Below are 20,401 nucleotides of genomic sequence, written 5' to 3'. Positions count from 1 at the left end.
TACACAGCAGATATTAGAGCCCTGGCCCTTGTGGTTTTAGAGAAGATTTGTGAAGTTTTCATTTTTAATTAAGTTTTTGTCCTAGTGACCTTCATATGCAATGGAACAGAAGTATCTGACAAGGGGTTAGGGATAAGTAGTCTGAAAAAAAAGGTTAACGCATGTACCTCAGGCACACACTGATGGATGACGCACATCATGGTATCCTTAAAGCTCCCAAGGAGCACTATGTGCTCAGGTGATCTTAAAATACTTTAATATGTACAGCAGAAAGTGTGGAGGCCAATTTTTACTAAAATGGAGTCTAACAATATGAAGATTGTAACCTTCAAATATGAATTTAACCTAGAGCTTGCATGAAAGGCTATGCCTTTCTCAAACCATCTCAAAAACCTTAACCTTTGAGTAATGTTACATGGAAATCCTTCAAATGGCAAAGAAGATATGGTACATACACGAAGCGTAGGCTTGAATACTTAACCAAGTGTGACATAACTTATGAGATGCTATTACTGACTTATGTCTTCTGCACATTACCTCCATGACCTTGATATTTAAGACCAGTTTTATGAAAATCCTTCAAGAGGTATAGGAAATATTCAAAGGAAACAAACATGCTATGACTTTAAAGACACAGGGAATTCTAATACCCCCCCCCCCCCCCCCCTATTTTAGATTTGCAGCGAGTAATTAGTTAAGCAACACACCTGACTCATCCTTGAACTTAATATACATAACATCGTCATCTTCCTCATCTGTAAACCGACTTTCAATCTCACCACCATCAGCCTTCTTCTTGTTCTCGAAATACCACTGAACTGAGTCTCGACTGGACACCTTGCGGACTCCTCGTATTTTTACAGTCTTTAATGGCTGGGATTCTGGTTTCACATGTTCATCTTCTTTATTACGTTTATATATTGTGTTAGATCCCTCATTCATCGGTTCAGAGGATACCTTTGTAGACCTACTTGGTTTGAATAGTTCCACTTTAACTTTATTCTTCAAAATGCAGTGGTTATCTCTTTCCACAACTCTTTTGGCAACTGAAACAAAACTAAAATTAACAAGAGATGTGTTTGTCAGAAACACAATGCACCCTATTGCGCCGCTTTGAAGCCATAAATTTGACCATTGACCTTGAACAATGACCTTGACCTTGACCTTTAGCCACTCAAAATGTGCAGCTCCATGAGATACACATGCATGCCAAATATCAAGTTGCTATCTTCAATATTCAAAAAGTTAAGACCAAACTTAAACGAAGATTAAAGTTTTAGGAACAAAAAATACAATGATATTTGACCTTTGACCTTGAAGGATGACCTTGACCTTGACTTTTCACCACTCAAAATGTGCTGCTCCATGAGATACACATGCATGCCAAATATTAAAAAAGTGAAAAAAGTTTAAACAAGGTTAAAGTTTTGTGACACACACATACAATGACTGACTGACTGACACAATGACAGACAGACAGGCCAAAAACAATATACCCCCGATCTTTCGATCCGGGGGCATAACAAAGCAGTAACAAAAATTATATATCTAAAAGTTAATGAATATAACACTGATACTTCACTGGCATTGAACAACATCAGGGCAAACTAGCAACATTTTATGTAAGGCTTTCACAAGAAACTGAGCCACCATCTAGTTCATGACAGCAATACAGCTTCTGATAGAGGCTAAGATTGCAAACCCTGAGGCTTAGATTGCAAATCCTGAAAAATGACCTATTAATGTCATCTTTATCAATTAATAAACTGACCTCAAGGGCATAATTTGAACTTTCTATGTACAAGATCACTTTGTCCTCAAGTAAGCTAAAATGACATTTTTGATCTTCTGTTTCTTCTTTTTCTAATATATATTATATTATATATAATATAATGACCTCCATAAGCAGACCGGAATGAATATGAAGTACAGTCACTGAATTTCAATCATGTTTCAACCAATCTGCCAAGGGGCTTAAGAATATTCATTTAAATGAATAGTGGACCTCATACACACAGAAATCAATGGGAAAGACAAAAAATTGTTTTGTATTGCTGTTACTGCTAAAAAAAAGTTTAAATACACTACCATGTTCTTCTTTATATGTTATATAAAAAGCTTTTTCTGATGGTCGAAAGCTGATTTCATGAATATCATCTCCGCCTGACTTCTTTTCATTTTCAAAATACATCTCAAATGTATCATCATTTTCCTCTTTCATGACCCCCTCTGGTCCACGTACGATGACTGTACACAACTTCTTTGGCACATAGATTTGCACAGACACCTCCCTTTTCTTTATTGTAAGTGGAAGATTATCAAGAACAGTTTTCACATCTGAAATGAAAATGTTAGTATTATCAATAGAATTTAAGCAGTGTGATTTAATAACAAGAGGGCCAAGAAGGCCATGTATCATTGACACTTGTTTTTATATATATATATATATATATATATATATATATATATATATATAACATCAAAAAGATGCATAGAAATGCTATTTAGCATGCTGTATATGATTTAAATTCAGTAGGTACAACAAAAATGGATGATGGTTGCAATGTTTTAAAGAACATAAAATTACTCTTTTAATTTGGTGAAGGGAAATGGAAAATTCTTAATTTATTTTGAAATCCTTCCAGCGGTTTTACACTTCACACTTAGTTTTTATTTAGCCATATAAGAAACACTGCCTTCCTATCTGCCAGCCATGCTTTTAAACAAAACAAAATAATTTTACAAAATTTGGAAATGTCATCCTTACTGGCAGCCAAATTTAAATTAAATTATTTGAAAGAATCTGGTTTATGTGTCACAAAAGAAACCTTTGTGTTATTTTGGATTTTGTTAAACATTCCATGGCAACCACAATTTTCTATATATTCAAATGATTTATTTAAACAAAAGCTCACCAACCAATAAGAGTATCACGTTTAAACGATTAAAAGGTCGCGTTTCATGTTTTGCTAAAAAATATTTACAAGAACAGTAAAGGTTTAAACAACAGTTAATATCAACAGAATTCATTTTAGCTCATAACGTTACGATGTTGCAAAGCTTATTAACAGCTGCTGAAAATAACTCTTATTTGTATCATGTGCACCAGATGGCTCTTATTCACAATACGGCAAACATAACAATACACCATGTACCGACTAGATGTCTTGAATATTGAACGCATGTGGGCACGAAGTGTTCGAGAAAATTTTCCCGCAGTTTGTTGCATGAGTATGCCCTGAATTGTCTTGTGCACAAAGTGCACGAGGAAATTGTCCAGCTGTTTCTTCATCGGCATTGATTTTGAGAGATATGGCAAACGAGACAGGATGCGGTAAAAATCTCCCTATTGAAACTTTTTTACTAAAATTGAAGTGTGCAAAAAAAGAAACGGCTAAATGTAACTTGTGGGCAACCGTGTTGTATTACGGCTTGTAAGTAGACAAAGTGAAACCCAATGGTTCGAAAACAATGAGAACAGTTGGTTTTAATATGACGTCATTGCGCAAATGGGTATGCACTGAATATAACTTCCGAATATAATTACTACTTTCAGTTTGGAAATTCAATGGCACTGATGCTTTTAAAATGGACATAGGGATACCCTTTAAACGGAATGTTTCATTTATTTCATTTTGTTTAAACGTTTAGAAAAATCTGTAAACCTGATACCCTTACCAACTAATTTATGCTCAGGTAAGCTAAAAATAGTTAAATATTGATCCCAGAAACATTTCAGCTGAGTTTGTTTCCCCCAATCACAAGAAATAATACCTCAACTGGTTATCCTAAATAAGTTGAGAAATTGGAGCCATATGCTAAAACAAGATGGCCATAGGTTACTCACTGAGTTATCATGAAGGCTTGGATTCCAATGCAGCTACATAATGTTTGATATAAAATGATGATACACATATGAAACTTAACAAGCTTTTTGTAATAAGACCTATTAACAAAATTCGACCCCACATAACATATTTTGCATATGCTCTAAAATATAATTACAATAAATTGCATTCACTGAAAAAAGGCGATCTCAAAAGCTCACCATCACCACTTGATCCTCAGATGAGCTTTAATACTTAAAATATTATTTTAAAGACCAAACATCTACAAGAAAATACCTTGTGGTCTCAAAAACTTTATAACAGCATTATTGTCAACTTCATCTATGTCAATGTCTTCTATAGTGCATGATTTCAATTTCCTTGATGAAAAACACATCTCTAACATTTCTTTATCCACTTCAGGTGGGATGTCTTCAACCAGAATCTCAGTTTGTGTGCCATCAAACATGGAATTCGTAGAAGATTTTGAATGGCTGTTAAAGGGTTTTTCATTTGCATCACTGCTACCTAATCGCTCAACAATTAGTTCTTTGCCCATCAATTTCAGAGGACACATATCTAACACACTTTCAACATCTAAAATAAAAGAAAAATGTGCATCAAAATAAAGGAAATATACACAAACAAGTTCAGTAGATATAAGAACATTTAAGGAAATCAACATAGCAAACTTTGGATGTCCAGAAACTCTATTGGGACAGTCATTATTGTTCTTTGCAACTTCTTTTATGATAGAACAACAATTATAAACGTTAAGTGAAAAGCAATGAGGGTTTAAACCAGTTTGAGTGCTAGCCCAACCTCACACTTATTTAAATATTAATTGGAAACTAAATGTGCATCTAAAGGTCTCAATAAAATGTACCTATAAAGAAAGAAAACTCAAACATGAATGCTGAACTGTGATGGGTGAATTTCATAATACACATAATTGTAGTGCCTAAGTGTCAAAAGTATCGGAAATCTATTAAAACAAATAAGGGATAGATTTATAAAAGACATTAAACATTTTAGTTTACAAAGTAAAGGTGTAAGAAAGATCCTGCATATGTTTAATCTACATAACAAAAATAGCTCCACTGCTTATAGCCTCTGAAGACTGATATATGACAGCATTGAAAACATGTATGGTAATATGTCCTACTGAATCCACACAGCACAAATCAAACTATTGTAGTATTTAATACATCAAAGAAAACATAAAAATCGACTAATGCATACAAACAACACAAATACTTTATATAATTATGTGTTGTCACGGTAAGTGCAGAATGCCCCCACACTTATGTTATGACCCACATGTGTAATCTTGACATTCAAAGTAAAGGAAAAAAAACAAGTTGCATTCGGTTCAAAAAATGAAATCTATATATCCTGTATTGAAGTTTGAATGTCTGTAGAATAATTTTTTAACTAAATTGTATGTTTACCACAAGAAAATAACAGGGTAATAACTCAATAAATACCAAAGAAAAGAGTTATAGTTCTTTACTACACATTTTCTCATAAAGTTTTTTATCGTTATATGCAGTTTCATTTGAATCACTTTTATACTTTTTGCGTTATGATTTTCACATTATAATGTCACTATGTAATTGTGCACTGCACTATAAATACCAAGGGCAATAACTCCAAAAACACCGAAGAAAGAGTTACAGTTCTTGAACCACAATTTCCACTGTAGATACATGAAGTTTCAATTTAATAACTTCATTTATAATGGAATAGTGCACACAACTTTAACAAATGGAAATAACTCTGACACAACAGTTATGTTACTTTCAATATGCACTTCCTCTCAAAGCCCTTAAACAATATGCAATTTATTTACTGATATTTGAAACTATTTAACTAATTTCAAGTTATGCTTAGCACAAGTAAATAGTACAGTCCAACCCCTACTTCCAGTCACCCCTCATCGCCGGTCACCCTGTGTAGGCGGCCGGTCTGTGCCGCGACCGTCGATAAACACTATATAATGCACCCCTCTTAAGCGGTAACCCCGTTTCTCCGGCCACGGGAGTTATTCACGCATAACTGATTTACAACTGTTCCCATCTTAAGTGCATTGGGGCCATTCAACGCGCATTGTGTAAACAATGAATCATGAGAATGATTCTTTTTCATTGACTTGATTCTGATGATGATGATGATATTGATGATGATTAGAAAGATAAATAGAATATTTTTTTGAATGAAAATGTTGTCTTATAGCTGATTTTAGAAAGGAAGAAATAAAATTATTTTAAGTTTATACATTGTTTAGTACATGTACACATATCTACCATTTTGTTTATACAAAAATTGAACAGTTGGCCATGCACTCATCAACTCCAGACTCCCTTTGACCCAACCCCCTCTTAAGAGGCCACCCCGCTTAAGCAGCCAATTTGGCTGTTTCCCTTGACTGGCTGCTTAAGAAGGGTTGGACTGTAAATATGTTCTGCCACAAAAAATGACCCAAGACAACTATTTCTAAAAATTCTAAAGCAAGTTTAATGGTTCTTGTAACCTCCAATTCTTGTCAACATCCTCTACCAATATAAAAAGTTCTAATTAAATCCCTTAAAAACTTGTGAATTAATGCTCTGCACGTGACAAATTAACAAAGGTTCATAACTCGGTAAAAACTGAACAGTGTAAAGGTCCTTGTATCCTGCAGTTTCTCTTAAAGGGGCCTTTTCACAGATTTTGGCATATTTTGAAGTTTGTCATTAAATGCTTTATATTGATAAATGTAAACATTGGATCTTAAAAGCTCCAGTAAAAAATCAAGAATAAAATTTAAAAAAGGAAAAAAAAAGTAGCCTGCAGCAGGACTCGAACCAGTGACCCCCAGAGTCCTGGGGTAAAAACCAATAAGACCACTCGGCCATCCTGCCACGTATCAACAAGAGTCGTATTTAATACTATATATAACCATTCTTCGTAGTTTCACAAAATTTAACGACAACATCAGAACTCTCCAAATTATTCAATCGTTTCGCGTTGCAACGCTTTATAATTTTTAGGTTTTTAAATCATCAAAAGATGCATATAATGGCTATATTAGACCATGGTAAATGTTCAGTGTTACTGTTTTCTCACAAATATCATATCTAAAACGAAAATTTGCAAATCTGAAACAACTTTTTTCAATTTTGTCAATTTACCAAAACGTGAAAAGATCCCTTTAAAGCCATCTATTATCATAGGAAGATTCATTTGAATACCGAAATACTTGCAGAGTTATGTTGCACTCAAGAAGCAGACTGTATAAACATAAGAAAATGGTAACTGCATGTACTTTAACAAGAGGGCAATGATGACCCTGAAGCACTCGTTAAAGGTACACAAATTGCCAAGAGACCTAGTTTTTATCCAACTGGCCCCGAGTTCAAAACATGGCCATGATACGATCAAGATAAACAATCTGACCATGTTTCATAAAGATTCTGTCATAAATGTGACTTGGAGAGTGGTAATATGGGTTAGAAAAGATTTGGTAGCATAGTTTTGGACACATTACCCTGATTACAACTAATATTGTCTAGATACAAATTATGAAAAAGTTTCATTCAAATTAAGTTATAAATGTGGTTTCTAAAGTGACAAGAAGGTTTTTCTACACTTGGTGACCAAGTTTTTGGACATACCCGAGATTCCTATTTCACCAAGGTATTGCCTTGCTACACATTCTGATGATATAGATATTGTTAAGCTCATCTTGACCAAGTTCAATGGATATTAAAATTCTCAACAAATTTCATTGAAATAAAGCCATTAATGTGGCTTCTAGAGAGGTTATAAGGTTTTTCTAAGAGATGACTTAGTGACCTATTTTTAAAGGCACATGACCCAGTTTTAAACTCTACATTCAGATGTTCAAATAAACATTGTGACCAACTTTTATTAAGATCGAGTCATAAAGATGGCCTTTAAAGTGGTAAAAAGATTTTTCAACGATCAGATCTGGTGACACAATTTTTAAACCTATGTGACCCTATATCAGACTCACTCACAGAGCTCCAGATAAGGGTCGTATTTTCGTAATTAAGAATTATATTCAAGTCCGTTACGTATTTATTTTAAAATCAGGTCGTACCATTAAGAATTACAAAATCAAGTTACGAATATTATTTTCACATCGGTTCATATAGATTTTTATTGAGTTCTTTTCGCGTATTAAAGATCTTTTTGGTACTTATATAGAATGGTTGTCGGCTTTGTTTAACGAAGCACATTTTTTCCAATAAAAGCGGCATGTACAGTCTATCTGTCAAAACGAAATGGCTGCGCCCCGTGGACCTTCCTAAAAAAACTGCAAAGCGTGCAAATAAACACGCTTTTACCATGTTGTACGCAAAGTTAGCCGAAGTTGAATGTTAAGAAAGACATTATAGAAAAGATCTAATACGATGTTGTATGTTTAGTTGCCGACACAGTCGAAAAAGCTATACAAAAACGCGACATGACGGGTCCAAACATGGAATACATGTAGATAACATTATTGAAACTTTTGTATAATACTGAATAAACAATTTTGAACTCGTACAAATAAAGTTGCAAGTATGTTTATTTTGATTTTTTGCATGAAAATACCCATTATTATTTATTTTTAGGTCATTTAGAAAAGTTAAGAATTATTTTCCAAAACTTAGGAGTAGCGTTAAGAATACAATTTAAGAATTAAGAATTCTTTTTGAAAATCTGGTAGTAACGTTAAGAATTTCACAAAACCTTATCTGGAGCTCTGGACTTACATTGTCAAAGATAATAAAACCTGACCATGTTTTATCAAGATTGAGTCGTAAAACTGGCTTCTAGACTGGTAACAAGGTTTCACTTAGATTTGACCCGGTGACCTAGTTTCTAGACGTGTGAACCAGATTCAAATTCAAGTTCGATAATGTAAATTAATCATATGACCAACTCCCATAACGATTGTGTCATAAATGTGGCATCTATAGTGGTAACAAGGTTTCTCTATGACATGAATTTGTAACCTAGTATTTTTTGCAAGGTGACTCAGATTCTCAACTGTCTAGATATTCTCAAGCTAAACATTTTTACCACATTCCATCAAGATTGGATTAAAGGTATTTTGTACAATTAAACCTTATATCATAGTTTTTGTGTACAGATGACTTAGATTCAAATTTGGCCTAGATATTGTGACACTAAATATTCTGACAAAGTTGCATCAAGATTTAGTCCTAAATGTGGCCTCTAGAATGGTAACAAGGCTTTTTCTAAGATTTGACCTGGTGACATTATTTTTTAAATCAATTGAGCCAGATTTGATAGTGGTTTAAATATTGTCACTACAAACAGGCTTACCAAGTTTTAACAAGATTGGATGATTGTATCCTCTAGAGTGGTAGCAAGGTGCAAGTTGACCTCCTCACAACCAATGACTCAGAACACATGAAAAACAATGCGGACATAACTGATCACAATAGCTCCCGTTCAGCTGTGCGGGCTAATTTGTGCTAAAAAAAACGATATGAGGGTGGTGGTTCTTCAACTATGCACTTCTTCTCAATGTCCTGTGCCAAGGTACATAATTTATAGCAATACTTTTAATATTAAAGGGGCCTTTTTACAGATTTTGGCATGTTTTGAAGTTTGTCATTAAATTCTTTATATTGATAAATATAAACATTGGATATAAAAAGCTCCAGTAAAAAATCAAGAATAAAATTTAAAAAAGAAAAAAAGGTAATCCTCAGCAGGACTCGAACCACTGACCCCTGGAGTCTTGGAGTAAAAAGCCTACGACTTAGACCACCCGACTATCCTTCCGGACATACTACCAGATGTATTTTATAGTTTATACAAGCAATCCTCGTAGTTTCCCAAAATATGACGGCAACAACAGAACTCTCCAAATTATTAATTTGTTTCACGTTGCAACGCTTTATAATTTTCGGGATTTTAAATTGTCAAAAGATGCATATAATGGCTATTTTAGAGCATGGTAAATGTTCAGTATTACTGTTTCCTCCCAAATATCTTAACTAAAACAAAAATTTGCAAATCTGAAACAACTTTTTTCAATTTTGTCAATTTACCCAAACGTGAAAAGATCCCTTTAAGGAAGTAATACTGAAAAAAGAAAGATGACTTAAGGGCAAAAACTCTGCAAGTAAACGTGAGAGGGAGTTCTCATTCTTGTACTATGCTCATTAACTTCAAACAGTCTATAAGTATATTGAGATTCATTTGATTCCATTCAACACTTCCTGAGCTATGCTCTCAACAAAATGTAAGACAGAGTGACAGTTGGAAAGACAAACAATGTGATTACTGTAGAATATGCCTTATTTCAGAAGCATAAAAACAGTTGGTTACAATTGGTACCATTGTCAGAACTGAAGGTAATAACAGCTGATGTAGATCCTGCATTCCAAACTACGTCCACCAACTGTATATGGTTGAACTTCCTCTTGTTTTCGAAAAACATCCTGATATCGTCTTCATCAATGTTTTCTGGTAATCCCTTCACCAAAACTTTCGGTTCAAGTGGTTTTGAACTTTCAGGTTTCTGGTGTGTTCTGCCTTGAGGTCTCTCACACTTAAGAACTGTCCCCATTAATTTCAGTGGACACATATTCATTACACAATCAACATCTACAAATAAGAGAACAAACAGATCATATTTCTCAAATAACTGAGCAGATTCAAAAAGTTAGTTCTCAAACCAAGGACCTCTCAGAAATAAAGAACTGATTCACTACTACTCAGTCTTTCAGACAAAAGTTGTATAATGTATTATATATGTGATGTGTATGTGATACATTTATAATTTATAAAGGAAGCCATGACAACTTTCGACACAAAGATTTCACTAACAGTTTATCTATCGCCACAGGTTGAGATAGACAATTTTAGTTGTGGACAGTGTGAAGTATCAAATATTTGTGATTGCACTTTAAAGTAAAGAAAATAGCTTTGTCACAGACAATACAGTCAGTCAGCTACCAGATAAAATTTGCCTGATTAAGAATCGATCTGCTAATGAAATGTCATACAAAAATTGACATACATGTAACATGCATATTCCCTATATGGCGTTCAATCCAAACACAGAGTTTCATCCACCTAGATCAAGTACTTTTATCTCACGATACAGACTTTAGTTTTTACATATTTTTGTAAGCAAGGCAACTTGATTTTTCCATGACCAAACAAATTCAATTGTTTATGTAATCAAAGCAACCAAAATTTTTGACTGAAAAAAAAGAATAACATGCATTATTCTTCATATCCATTCTCTATGCAAATCCCACTTTTTGGAAACCTAGCTTTGAGTACTTTTTGAGTTGTCACAGGATCCAGATTTTAGTTGCATCTTATTTCTTTAACTATAAATAAAAGCAAACACAATTATTGTCTAAAAAAATGTGCCAAAGGACCCTCTATCCTCATACCAAGTTTTTAGAACCTCCTTTATGTACTTATTACGTCATGGCAGGACCCAGATTTTAATTTTCACTTATTTCTGTGAACAAAGCAACCACACTTTGTGTCTAACAAAATCAAATAGCACGCATATTTCCCCATTGACCCTCTGATCACATTCAAAATATTGTAAGCCAATCTTAAGTATGTTTTGAGTTGTCCAAGCATCCTGATATTAATTTTCATTCATTTTTTTCTGTAACCAAAGCAACCACAATGTGTGTGACCAAAAACTAAACTGAAATATTGTGCATATTCCTTATATTGCCCTCTATCTACATACTAGGTTTCATCAATCTACTCATAGTATTTATTGAATTATTGAAAGATAAAGATGTTAATTTTCACTTTTTTCTGTGACCATAGAAGCTCAATTTTGTCTGTCGCAACCACTGAAGTAACATGCAAATTCCCTATAATGCCCTTTCTAAATGCAGAGTTTCATCAACCTAGCTTCAGTACTTTTTGATCAAATGCAGGTTTCAGAGTATAACAGAGGCAACACTCACACATGCACGCGTTGACAAAATTACACTTACTATATATCTAAAGAGTTAAACATGGTCAATTACCAAATCTGTGAACATGTCAATTTAATTTTATAGACCTATATTAATTAAACTTAAAACAATTTCTTTACTCCATCCAGTCTAATGTTTGGGTTAACATGAACAGTAAATCTACACAGTACATAAATAACAAAATAATACCATTCTCAGAACTGTAAGTTATGATTGCAGACAATGAATCATCACTAAATTTTACGTCAACTACTTCCACATATTCAAACTTTCGTTTATTTTCGAAAAACATTCTGATTTCCTCTTCATCTGTGCCTTCAGGAAATCCAGTCACAATAATACTGGGTGTTGAATCTTCATTTAATTCCTCCTCGAGTTCATTAGTAGTCACTTGAAGCCACTCAACAAATACTTGTGCTCCTTTCATTTGAAAGGTTCTCATTTCAATGAGATTATTTGCACCTAGAAAGATATGTAAACAAGGTAATTTTTAGTTATTACCGTATTTACATAAATACATATATTAAATGAAAACCTTGATACGTTTTTATCAAACGATAAGAAAAAATATATATTTAGTGAGGTTGAAAATGACCTCAGGCATATGGTGAGTTCTAATCGTTTTAAAAACAAGAAGATACATTTTCATTATTCCACACTTTAGTGTTACATTTATTTTGGTTATCCGAGTATTTACTGCATTTATGTTGATTATTTTATGGAATAATGCTCAAGAACATCATAAATGCATGTTCAATCATCAATAATTCCCTAAGTTTAATCATCTTTAGCCATATGACATGTAAAATATGAATGCATGCGTAACTATTTTACTTGCGTTGAGCATCACTTTAACTGAATGTTTATACTATAGGAATAATCTCAAAAGTACTAATGTTCATATAGTTAAAAAGGATGTTTTTGTTATTAATTTCCATGTATTTGCATTCGAAGTAAACTAGGCTTAAAAGTCATTACCTTCAGGAGACGTCATCTCTACCTCTGCAGAGCCTGTCTCGTTATCAAGGACAACACTTGCTACTGACAATGACCCCATCCTTTTACTTTCCAAATGAATCTGTACATATTCTTCATCCACGCTACCAGGTAAGTGTGTTAGCTTTATTTTGCTCAGTGGATCTTTCATAGTTTTGATTTCTTTTTCTGTACCTACATTCTGTTTTCCCAAGTCTACTTTCTGCTTAGTGGTATCTATAGAAGACGAATCCATACATCACATAATTACAAAAACAAAATGATATCAGTTGTCGATGTTCATAAAAAAACTTGTGGTTAGCCGAAGGACAAAATTAATGTTCTGTGCCTTTTTCATAGAGAGAGGGAAAAAGATACTTCTATAGAGTACAAACAAAGTCATTGAATTCATATCCCCATTGAATGAATTTTGTATATTGATGGGTGCAGATGTTTGAACTGGGAAATAATTGAAATATAACAAAGTGTGGAAATAACAGAAAAATAACAGTGTATGGTTATTGTTCTTTTTGCATTTCCATTGTCTTCATTGATATCTATACACCCTTGAAGTTTCATGTTGAAATCTTTTAAAGTAATTGAGATATAGCACTGAATACTTGCGTCATACAACAAAGCAAAGGGAAATAACTCTAAAATAACAAAGTGCAGGGTTATTATTTTCATGAATTGCAATTCATCTCCATTGTAACAATACATACATGAAGTTTCATGTTAAAATCTTGTATTTAAGATATAGCCTGAAAAGATACATCACACAAAAACAACAATGGGCAATAACTCTTATTTAGGAAATTGTAGGGTTATGGTTCCTGTGCAAGGCACTTCTACTCATTTATATCTATACACCATGTAAGTGTCATCATGTTACCATATCTAGTTTCTGAGATAAAGCCCTGAAAAGGTTGTGACAGGCTGAAAGACTGATGTACGGACAGACAATGCCAAAACTATATCCTTCCGCGTTCCAAGTGAATAAAAAGAGGTTATTATAAGAAAAATGCCCACTCCTTGGCACTATTTTATCAACAGGCTCAGTCAAGAAATCAGACACAAAAATATTCTAAGCATAGTTTATGATCATTTGGAAAAAAAGCCATCTAGAGTGTTCAAGGTTCACAATAGCAATGTAAGGTGGCAATGTTTTTTAACAGACTGAAACCATTTTTTAAGACTCGGCTGAAATATCCTGAGCAACATTCAGGATGAAAGGGACACCATGTGTGTTTTAGATTGTTCACTGGATTTTTCTTTAATTTAATAATTTTATTGAACCTAATGATCTTTGTTTCAAACCCAGTTTTAAACTCAAGTCCAGATATCAATGAGATGGATTTTATTTACCAAATTGTATGACCATTTGGCAATAAATGTAAAGGTAAATATTGGAGTCAATAGACAACAGATGACACATGACAAACGAAAAACACCAGACAAAATGTGTTCACAAGAGCTAACAAGAGTGCTGACTTGTCACAAAATATGTTTCAAGTTCCACTTTTCATTGATCAAATTTTATCATTATAAGATTAAAACTATTTCAGTTTGAGAGCATGAAACACCAATTTAGAAAATGTCAAATTATTCAAGGGACATCATTAAGAAGTGGTTCAGATCTCACTGGTTATTGTACTTGGCTTAGATGTTAAGTGCACGAAAATTTACAAACAATTTGATGATGACATTATTAAAACGAGTTTAAGAACAGACAAGGTTAATTTGGCCAATGGTTTCTGAGGCAAGGGCCATAATTCAGGAGTGCTTCATGCCATCTTGCTGGTTATCAAACTTGGCCAAAATTATACACCAATAACCATAATCAAAGTTTCATAAAGATGGAATTTCAGCTGTGTAGGTTAAAGACAGGGCTAACTTAATTAAGGCAATGCTTTATAAATCAAGGGCCATAATGCATACGTGCTTCAGGCGATCAGGCTGGTTAGCAAACTTGACTAAGATATTATGCCCATACTCATTATCAACAAGTTTCTTGATGATCAAATTTAAAATGGTCGAGTTAATGAGCGGACATCATTCTTGATGCCGCTAGCACAACTGCCTTTCTGCTGCCCACCATTTGTTTTACAATGATCACCCAGTTTTTTAAACGTACATACAAAAATTGACCATAAACAACTGCGTTGTTTACTCCATTAAGTACGTCAACCTTAATAAATACATTTTAAACAAGTTGTATTTAGATGATTATCTGTTTATTTTATAATACAATAAAGATACCTGGTTCAACAGATTCTTGAGTATATGCATCACTATTCTCAGGAAGGACTTCTGGTGGGGGCTCATGACCAATTTGTTGTTGTTGTTGCAGTGCCAGCTGTTGCCCTTCAAAATATGCCTTTGCTTGCTGGATGTACACCTCGGTTACAGGTACATATTGAAAACCATTAAAACAAAAGTATTGACCACTATTTGGATCATGACGAATCATTGACATGAAATGTTCATATTGTCCCATCTGTATGGGTCCTTGACCTTGATCAGTCTTCCCTTGACCTTGCCTTCTCTGTGCATGACCCTGACCCTGTATATCACCATGACCCATATGTCCTTGCCAATAAGGCATTTGCTGTTGACCTTGACCAATTTGTCCATAACCTGGATTCATCCATCCATACATCTGGCCCATTGGTGCATTTCCTGGACCCATCTGCTCTTGTCCTTGCCCAGCTTGCGCATGTATCTGATCACTCCCTTCCCTAGAACCTTCCTCCCAATGGTTTCCGTGTTGAGAAGCAAGATGCTTATCACTTGCACCTGTGTGAGGAGCTGACATTTGTGATGTGTAACCTCCAGCAGCATCATAATTCTGGTAGACTGTAGACTGACCTGCCACAGGACCCTGTGGATTAAACTGATGACGTCCTGTGGGTTTAGGGTTTCTCTGTAACAGTAACTACTGTTTATCGCAACTAGGTTTTGGCATTTGATGTAAACAAAAGACTGCTAAATAAAAGTAAGACCATTTTTGCAAGACATGGTAACAACATTTTCCACACATTTTCAGGCATATGACCATTTTAGGGTAAATTCTATAAATGCATCGTTTTTGGACATTGACATATGCAAAATATATTAATAATCAAAATAAACAGATATATCATTGAGTAGTTGTAGTTAATGAGTAGGTATATCATCAGGTAGGGCTGAAAGTACCACAAGTTCTTAACAAGAGATGTGTTTGTCAGAAACACAATGTATTATTGCGCCGCTTTGAAATAAAATTTCAATATATCATTTTGCAGGTTTAGAAATTATCTCTCTTTATAAGCTTATTACTCCCCTTGGATTGTATTTTTTTACTTTTGACCTTGACGGATGACCTTGACCTTTCACAGCTAAAAATAAGCAGCTTTATGAGATACACATGCATGCCAAATATCAAGTTGCTATCTTCAATATTGCAAAAGTTATTGCCAATGTTAATGTCTTCGGACGGACGCACAGACTGACAGACAGACTGACGAACAGTTCAACTGCTGTATGCCACCCTGTCGGGGGCATAAAAAACAAATGTGCCTACCTGAGACAAGAATAAACATAACTGTTCTGGACATATTTTATGATGTTTTGGGATAAAATGTGGCTTTCTAACCTATTTTTGTCTTCCCCAAAATGAAATAGATCTAGGCTAAGACAAACATTTTATCCAAGTCCAACACAGATTTCACACTTTTGCTGGCAAGAGTTTCCTACCACTGCAAACTATTATCAAATATAGATAGGGCATTACTTCATATTGACCTTTATCTGTACTGTAAGTATATGTAAGTATGTAAACGTTTTTAACATTCCACAAAAGCAATCCCAAGCTGTTTAACCTCTAGTAAAAAATAATACCTATAAACCTAACACTGCTGTCATGTATATGCCAGGTTTCATATAAAGAAGTTAAACTCCAGCTGCTGGAACATTATTGCATTCATGATTATATGTTCTTCACGTTTAAAGCCTTTAAGGAACCTTCAGGAGATATTAAATTTTGACCTCCAGGGAAATTAAGTCACGAATAATCACGTTATCACTTTAAATCATAAACTAAGTTTGTAATCAAATCTTATTAACTAACTTTTTGACTTATTTGAACTGAGAAAAGGCGAGACAGACTGCAATTACCTTTATTTTTATTCAAAATGTCATGATCATATCTTGTCCATTTTGAGGTATATTAGTGCTAAAAAAAATCTGTTTTTTAGGTGACCTCACCTTCGACCTATAAACAAGAGGGCCTGAAAGGCCCAAAGTTCCTCACCTGAGATTCAAAGGAACTGACCTGTTCTGTGCAGCCCAAGATGTCATTAGAACAAAATGTTCTTACCAACTTTCATGACTAGTGAACACCTTGGCAGCCACGTTTTTCAACAGACCAGAACCATTTTCATACATATCCAAGATATCATTTAAACAAATATACTGACAAAGTTTCATGAAGATTCATAAGTCCATATAAGGAAAAATGCCCCGCCCACTGGTGGCCATGTTTTCCAGCAACTGGAACCATTTTCAAACTTGTCCAATATATCATTGGGAAAAATCTTCTCACAAAGTTTCATGATGATCGTACAATAAATATGGCTTCTAGAGTGTTAACAAGGTTTAACTATAGCTACAGGGGACAAAATTATTCATAAACTGCACTTAAAATTTTCACTCGTCCTGCAAACACATGCACTCGTCCTTCAAATATGTGTGAAATAAAGATTGCAAAGGGCTGATAGTACTTATAAAATTTCCTAAAGTATATCACTGCTAAGCAGTGAAATAAGTTACTTTATTTATGAGGAACACAAAATAAATAATTTTTTCTAATGCTCGCGTGCTTTCCGTTTCGAACGTTTAAAAAATCGCCCCCGCCCCCTTTTAAGAACGCTCGTATGTCAGACATTTTTCAAACGAAATTCAGACTGGTTTAAATCTGGTTTAAAACCGTACTTCGCGCTTAAATAATTCTTTAAAAGTCAATACTAACAGTGACTGCAGTCGCATGGTTCCCTGTCAACATGTACGCACAAAGCTTACACCAAAAAGCCAATATTTACTCGGGACACAAGTCTCGCATAACAACGCGCACCTGCTGTATGAAATTTACAATTACAATTTCCGGTTCATTCGCATTCTACTTTCGGAATAGATATGCTTTTAGAAAATGATTTTATTAAATGAAAAATAGTCTTACTGGTCAGAAAATTCATTTTTTAACATCAGCTTTTTTTCACTCGTCCTGTAGGACGAGATCTTTAGGGAAATTCACTCGTCCTTTCAAGATTTCACTCGTCAATACGAGCGGACGAGAGGATTTTTTGTCCCCTGAGCTATATAAGGAAAAACACCACGCCCCCTTGGTGGCCATGTTTTTCCACCAACCGGAACCATTTTCAAACTCATCCAAGATATCATTGGGACAAATCATCAGACCAAGTTTCTTGATGATCTGACAATAAATGTGGCCTCTAGAGTGTTAACAAGGTTTTACTAAAGCATGATATATAGCCATATAAGGAAAAATGCCCCGCCCCCTGGTGGCCATGTTTTTTAAGCAACCAAAACCATTTTGGAACTTATCCAAGATATCATTAGGACAAATCTTCTGACCAAGTTTCATGAAGATCGGATTATAAATGTGGCCTCTAGATTGTTAACAAAATTTTACTATAGCCATATAAGGAAAAATGCCATGCCCCCTGGTGGCCATGTTTTTTAAGCAACCGAAACCATTTTCGAAGTTATCTAAGATATCATTAGGACAAATCTTCTGACCAAATTTCATGAAGATTGGACAATAAATGTGGCCTCTAGAGTGTTCATAAGGTTTTACTATAGCCATATATAGCCATATAAGGAAAAATGCCCCGCCCCTTGGCAGCCATGTTTTTCAAGCAAATGTAACCATTTTTGAACTTATCCAAGATATCATTGAGACCAATCTTCTGACCAAATTTCATGAAGATTGGACAATAAATGTGGCCTCTAGAGTGTTAACAAGATTTTACTATAGCCATATAAGGAAAATTGCCCCTCCCCCTTGCTGCCATGTTTTTTCACCGATCTAGACCATTTACAAAGTCGTCCGAGATATCAATGAAACCAATGTTTTGACCAAGTTTCATGATGATTGGGCAAAAATTGTGACTTCTAGAGTATTCACAAGGTTTTTCTATAGCCATATTAGGAATACTGCCCCGCCTACTGGTGGCCATGTTTTTCAACGGACTTGAACCATTTTTTAACTCAACCAACATATAATTTAGACAAACATTTTCACATAGTTACATGAAGATTGAGCATCAAATGTGATTTCTACAGTTTTCACAAGGTTTTTCTTTTTTTGACCTAGTGACCTAGTTTTTGATCCAGCATGACCCAGTTTCGAACTCAGTCGAGGTATCAATGGGACAAATGTTCTGACCAAATTTCACGAAGATCAGACAATAAATGTGGCCTCTAGAGTGTTCACAAGGCAAAATGTTGACGACGCCCGACAGACGACGGATGATGGACAAAAGGCTATCACAAAAGCTCACCATGAGCACGTTGTGCTCAGGTGAGCTAAAAATGCAAAAGGTCTGCATATTCTGATATTTTCACCTTTATTAGTAAACTAGGTTTCATCAAATATCTATGGTGCATTTTGAGAAATCAAATGATTCAGTTTAGTTGAAAAACAGAAATGACATCCACAGGACAAACCTACACCTCCCTGTGGTGATAACAGTAGGGGACTTAGTCCATTCCAAAAATACTAAAAGAGGACATAAACTATAGGCAAACAAAATGTCTCCCACTTCCTTTATTATGAATTTTATCAAATAATGGTCTGTTGCCAGTAGTATTTCTCATCATGTCAGAGAACTGTATAATATGAAATAAGTGTATAAAGCATAAGCAAATGTTGCTGCCAGGTTTGGTGCTGTTTTCCTTACATGGTATAAAAACATTTATAGAGCAAAACTAATGATAATTATGCCATATCAGGAAAACTGTCCCACTCTGTGGCAGCCACTTAAATGCTAAAAAACTATGTACTAACTTCTATTAAATAAAAATGTGTTTGAACTGTAATTAATTTTCAATAAAATTTCATTTATAAGACATAGACAACCACATTTACTAGATTAAACAATACATATAGACAAACCGGAACTTGTGGCATGGTCCAACTTGATGGCAACTCGCATTCTATTGATGCCTTGAATTCTACTGTTCGACTGTCCCCATTAGAATTGATCTCAAGAAATTTTCTTTTCAACCCATTTACATCTGAAAAAAAAGCACAGTAGGTGTTAAAGGGACTGTCAACCGCAATTGTTTTAAAATATTGTATTTTTTTACAATAATTAGTTTTAAGTGATTAAAATATCAAGACTGGTTTATTACATTACATGAAAAAAGTTAATATTTTCAGTACATTCGTTAATAAAATTTTGCGATGTGAAATGGAAAGTACATCGCGTAAATAGGTGACATAATAATATACACACACTTTAAATAACGCAAGTAGATTGATCATTTTATATATAAAATATATACAATTCATGCACAATTTGAATTCCTGGGTTTACCACGTGACGATGATGA

The 20,401-nt window shown here is 34.3% G+C and overlaps 1 protein-coding gene across 7 annotated transcripts in view; it reads right to left on the bottom strand.

Moving 5' to 3' along the window:
- The window catches only part of LOC127841439 (protein mono-ADP-ribosyltransferase PARP14-like), a 118,060-nt gene that overhangs the window by 87,532 nt on the left and 10,127 nt on the right, over positions 1–20,401 (bottom strand). For all 7 annotated transcript variants that reach the window (XR_008030982.1, XR_008030983.1, XR_008030984.1 and 4 more), the window contains exons 2-9: positions 19,962–20,083; positions 15,047–15,710; positions 12,791–13,024; positions 12,002–12,274; positions 10,191–10,460; positions 4,125–4,424; positions 2,089–2,337; positions 708–1,046 (exon numbers count right to left, since the gene is read on the bottom strand). Coding sequence is in view for 4 of the 7 variants with exons in the window: in XM_052370257.1 (XP_052226217.1) it covers positions 708–1,046; positions 2,089–2,337; positions 4,125–4,424; positions 10,191–10,460; positions 12,002–12,274; positions 12,791–13,024; positions 15,047–15,710; positions 19,962–20,083 (2,451 nt within the window). In the remaining 3 variants the exon portion in view is untranslated. The remainder of the gene's footprint in view (positions 1–707; positions 1,047–2,088; positions 2,338–4,124; positions 4,425–10,190; positions 10,461–12,001; positions 12,275–12,790; positions 13,025–15,046; positions 15,711–19,961; positions 20,084–20,401) is intronic.

This window comes from Dreissena polymorpha, chromosome 8 (assembly GCF_020536995.1).
Source record: "Dreissena polymorpha isolate Duluth1 chromosome 8, UMN_Dpol_1.0, whole genome shotgun sequence".
In the NCBI taxonomy this organism is placed as follows: domain Eukaryota; kingdom Metazoa; phylum Mollusca; class Bivalvia; order Myida; family Dreissenidae; genus Dreissena; species Dreissena polymorpha.
Note: the sequence above shows the minus strand (reverse complement) of the source record. Positions and strands in the feature narration are given on the sequence as shown.